This window comes from Phoca vitulina, unplaced genomic scaffold, assembly GCF_004348235.1.
Source record: "Phoca vitulina isolate PV1807 unplaced genomic scaffold, GSC_HSeal_1.0 scaffold31, whole genome shotgun sequence".
NCBI classification, from domain to species: Eukaryota; Metazoa; Chordata; class Mammalia; order Carnivora; family Phocidae; genus Phoca; species Phoca vitulina.
The window spans coordinates 24,872,070-24,877,406 of NW_022589734.1; the positions used below are offsets into that span (position 1 = coordinate 24,872,070).

Genomic DNA, 5,337 nt, shown 5'->3' on the forward strand with positions numbered 1-5,337 from the left:
TTCCCATCGCCCGGACAGCCCCAGAGTCTCGAGTCACTACTCGCTGCTGTCCCCAGGAGACGCTTGAAATAAACCCTGGAGCTCATCATAGTCTGTTGCTAAGTGTCCCTGTGTCTCACCGAGAGATCGGTGTCTGCTTCCCTAAGGAAGGCTCGCGGGGACGCAGCCCTGCGGGGGGAACTCAGCATAACGTTCAGCGCTTCAAAGCCAGATCAGGTCCCACCTCACTGAAGGCCGCGCTGAACGTTGGTAAATGCGTGTGTCCCAAAGTGACGAGAACCGTGCTCTGCCGGGAGTGTCACGTTGGTGCTTGGAGCGTGTGCTTGGTGACGCACCGCTCGGGGCCCGCGCGGTTTCCGCCGCCGCGTTCTATGCTGCAGCCGCGCGCAGAGCCGAGAGCCAGCTCTGGGGACAGCCGGCGGCCTGGCCGCCCTATGACCTCGGGCAGTCTGGCCTCGGGTTTTTCTTTTCAAATGTATAAGAAAGGCTAAGTTACAGAGCACTGGAGTTTAAAACGGATAATCCATGTCAAGTCTTTACTATCTGCAAATAAACACTCAACATTATGCTCTCAGCTCCTCCCCTCAGTAGTCACCCCTCTAAACTGCTGAGCCTAACAGAGCATCCTGGTTTGCACAACTTTCTTTCGAGAACTCCTTGAAATAATAAACACTCCTCATTGAGGAGTTCCAGTTGAATTGCCGAGATCTGGCTTCTCCTCCAGGGTCTGTGAGGAGGACCTAGTTCATCAAAGCTGTTTTCTGAGTTTATGGTGCATGGGGACAAATTCCTGACTGGGGTTCTTCCCTTGGAAACCGTGACAGGATGCAGGGCATCTAGGAACTTGTATAGAACAAAAATTCCAGCTCTACTATCCCCCAACTGAACCTTAGCACTTCCTGCATTTATGAATACAGGCAGCAACCAGGGTGATGGGCGGGACCTGGGCTTGTGCGTATCCCGGGCGGCTTAAGCTCTCAGTGTTTCCAATACCATTTAGACACGTCATTCCTGCTACACTGTGGTAATTCTTGCTCACTAGGGCAATCTTTGACTTTAACGAATTAATAAAAAAAAAATCTGTTAATACTTCAACTGTTTGGGGTTTTGATAAATTTAATAATGTATTGTAATATAATTCTTTTCCTATGTAATCCTATGTATATTCTCTTAAGCACTTAAAAGCATTGTGCTGGGAAGGGGCCCATAAACTTCATCGGATATGCAAAGAAGTCCATGCCCTGAACTGATCAAGAACCCTTCTTTGAGATCTTCAGAGCCTTGAAAGACTTTGGGTTTTGAAAATGTGCAGAGAGGAACTTTGGGAAATGCCATGAATGTTGGAATAAAAACCATATGTTAATAACAATAGTCTAGTGGGGGTGTGTAAGGGTAAATGGCAATGATTATCTTCACTTATCAACAGCAAAGAGATTGCAGTAAGATGTAGCCTGGTGTATGAAGGTGCAAAGGGAAATATCAAGCAAGCGCCCAGAAATACAAGTCTGACAGTTAAGCAGGAGGACAGACCTGAAGGGAGACGCTTGGAAGTTAACCACATCAAGGTAACTCATGAGCCCATGAAGGTGATTGGGGCGGTACCTTGGAGACTCCCTGCGTTGACGCGGCCTAGAGACAGCTCTTCTTTCTTGGTACTGCATCTCTTTTATCTCCCCCATCGTGGTTGTAATTCTGGCTCTTCTCTTTCTTGTATGGACTGACTACTGTCCCAGCCTTCCGTGGCTCAGCCTCTCTGTAATTCATACTCCTCATCGCTATCAATGAATAATCTTCAAGTGAGCTTCAGAACCAACTAGACTGAATCAAAACCACTTTAGGATTAGGAATGCATAAACCCCGTAACAAGTGAACACACAAAGTAAGAATGATTTATACTGAGCTGATTGCTCACCCCATCTCTCCCATTTGAATCATGTTAATATGTAACCTATAGTGACACTAATTTTCATGTTTCATTTGGATGTGCTGAAGGAAGTAATCAGTCATTTCTTGATTTTGAGGGGATCAGAATCACCTCTTGGGCTTTGCTCTGTGTATTCCCAGCATTTCTTTCTTTTACCATCTGAGGGGAACACAGATTACTACATGTTTCAAAATAAAGATACTACATTAAAGAGAAAGAATTTGAAGTGATGAAAATAAAAATTAAATGACTTTCTACCAAAAATGTATTCCCTATTCAACATTAAGAATAAGTTAATATATGGGGCGCCTGGGAGGCTCAGTCATTAAGCGTCTGCCTTCAGCTCAGGTCATGATCCCAGGGTCCTGGGATAGAGCCCCGCATCGGGCTCTCTGCTCAGCGGAAAGCCTGCTTCTCCCTCTCCCACTCCCCCTGCTTGTGTTGCGTCTCTCACTGTGTCTCTATCTGTCAAATAAATAAAATCTTTTAAAAAAATAAGTTAATATGTGTTTCTTACAACTTTATCTCCTTGCATAAATAAGAAATGTAGTAGCGAATATAAAACATGCTTTTCAAAAATTGCCCTTCTCTCAAGTGAATTCTGTAAGTATGTGGGTGTGTGAGGATTTGTGTGTTGCATGTGTATATTCGTTCATTCTGTTACTTTAATAGTTTACCAAAGTTTATCTTCCCCAGGCATGGCAGATTTCTGTACCCCAAAGCTTATGAATATTTTAATTACTGACCCCCATTTAAATCAATGTAAATAAAAGTTTTTTTAAACAAATAAAGGGGCCCAACTCCCTTTTATAGCCCTTCTGGATCTCCTCTGTCACCATCTATGTTTACAGGACCAACAACCATGTCAGCAGGATCATACATTGCTGCATTCCCCATTCTCCTAGACAAATCTTGAATGCCTGAAACCCCCAAATTAACACTCCAAATTGGACAAGAAGCAATGATAAAGCTTTTTCAAAGTAATGACTGTTTTTGTCAGAATTAACTGTTATTCCAAGCTTCCGTTACTATCATTCTTGTAGAAAAATGGAGAAAGAGCCTGTGTTATTTCTCTTCATTTGAAACAGATTTTCTGGGTAAATCTCCATGAGAACTAAGCAGTTGTTGAATGTATGAGAAGCCAAGAATGTGTAGAATATCACTAGAGAGCAAGCGATGGAAAGCACAAAGGGAAGAATTTATATTTTAAACGAAAATCAAGAAGTTGTCTCTCTGACCTGCGAATCTCTCCGAGTGTCGGGGGCTTTTGAAAAAAGCTGCGACTAACGTGATAAAAACTGGAAGAAGAAAACATGAAGATCTCAAAGCCTGAGGTGTCCCGCTTCGCTATAGAATATAATCGGTGTGATTCCTCCACAGGAAATTTTATTTTTTTGGCTTTCCTCGGTTGTAACAAACACAATTCCGGGACAGAGCTGAGACTAGGCTGCTGTCAAGTTGGAGGACTGAGCTGGGAGCCAATCAGCGCGCAGCGTGGCGGTTGTATATATACACACGCGCACGCCAGGGCCGGGCAGCTCAACTCCGAGACTTTATTATCCTTCTTCTTTTCTGCTTTCAGCGTCAGGAATCCAAACGCACCATGTCTGAAACCGCACCTGCCGTGCCTCCTGCCCCTTCTCCCGCGGAGAAAACGCAGGTCAAGAAGAAGGCCCGCAAGTCGGCAGGTGCCGCCAAGCGCAAGGCGTCCGGGCCCCCGGTGTCCGAGCTCATCACCAAGGCCGTGGCCGCCTCCAAGGAGCGCAGCGGCGTGTCCCTGGCCGCGCTCAAGAAAGCGCTCGCGGCCGCCGGCTACGACGTGGAGAAGAACAACAGCCGCATCAAGCTGGGCCTCAAGAGCCTGGTGAGCAAGGGCACCCTGGTGCAGACCAAGGGCACCGGCGCCTCGGGCTCCTTCAAGCTCAACAAGAAGGCGGCCTCCGGGGAAGCCAAGCCCAAAGCCAAGAAGGCGGGCGCGGCCAAGCCCAAGAGGGCGACCGGGGCGGCCAAGAAACCCAAGAAGGCCGCGGGGGCGAGCACCCCCAAGAAGAGCGCCAAGAAGACCCCCAAGAAGGCCAAGAAGCCCGCGGCGACGGCTGTCGCCAAGAAAGTGGCCAAGAGTCCGAAGAAGGCGAAGGCTGCCAAGCCCAAGAAGGCCGCCAGGAGTCCAGCCAAGGCCAAAGCCCCAAAGCCCAAGGCAGCCAAGCCCAAAGCGGCCAAGCCCAAGAAGGTGGCCGCCAAGAAGTAAGAATTTAGTTAGTTGAGAAAACTCTAACGGCTCTTTTCAGACCCACACAATTAACCTTATGAAAGAACTTGGTAGGACTTGGTTTTTCCAGTATCTTTCACAATTTAAAAAACCTAAAACAAGTACACAGCAATCTGTCATAGAAACGGTCGTTGGCTCTGAAAAGAGCCTTTGAGCATAAGGTTCAAAGCCTCTGGTCACTGGCTTAAAAGAATTTACGCCCTCTCCCCGCGGATGCGGCGCGCCAGCTGGATGTCCTTGGGCATGATGGTGACGCGCTTGGCGTGGATGGCGCACAGGTTGGTGTCCTCGAAGAGCCCCACCAGGTAGGCCTCGCACGCCTCCTGCAGGGCCATGACGGCCGAGCTCTGGAAGCGCAGGTCGGTCTTGAAGTCCTGCGGGCCGCCTTGGTGACCAGCTGCTTGCGCGGGGCCTTGCCGCCGGTCGACTTGCGCAGGGCCAGCTATTTGCGCGCGGCCCGGTAGGCTTGCGGCCATCGTGCAAGCCATCCCAAAGTTAACCAAAACAGGTAGCTGAGGGAAAAATGAAACCATACCACACTCCACACTATTGTATATGAAGAGAGTCCCATTCTGATTGGACAGACATTTGCTTCCTAGGGCTCCAAGTGAAGATATTGGTAGTGACATTTCACTCCCTGAATCACATGAACTCCAGTACATTTGGAACAAAAATTAATGTCTTCCATGAAAAAAAAAATTAACATCTTCCTCCAATCCACTAGTTTAACTGCTGGTGTTTTCAACTTTCTCTCCTCTACCTTATTTACAGTGATCTATCTCTTGTCTACCTCATCTGTTTCTTTACAATGTTCTTTGGCTTTTGAAAGCAGAACTTAATACCAATTGTTGCAATGATATACCTTGTGGGCTCAATAAAAATGTAAGGTTTGGCCCCTGAAACTGGCTTTCTTTAGATCTTTTTTTTTTTTTAAAGATTTCACTTATGTATTTGAGAGAGAGAATGAGATAGAGAGAGCATGAGAGGGGGGAGGTTCAGAGGGAGAAGCAGACTCCCCATTGAACAGGGAGCCCGATGCGGGACTCAATCCCGGGACTCCAGGATCATGACCTGAGCCGAAGGCAGTTGCTTAACCAACTGAGCCACCCAGGCGCCCTGGATCTTTTTTGAAAAGACACCCTCT

The 5,337-nt window shown here is 47.5% G+C and overlaps 1 protein-coding gene across 1 annotated transcript; it reads left to right on the top strand.

Annotated features, from left to right (window-relative positions):
* The first annotated feature begins 3,444 nt into the window (after positions 1-3,444).
* On the top strand, positions 3,445-4,187 carry LOC116644837 (histone H1.4-like). The gene has a single exon (XM_032424688.1). It carries the CDS (start codon positions 3,528-3,530, stop codon positions 4,170-4,172), a length of 645 nt encoding a protein of 214 aa, XP_032280579.1. The 5' UTR covers positions 3,445-3,527; the 3' UTR covers positions 4,173-4,187.
* Positions 4,188-5,337: the final 1,150 nt, after the last annotated feature.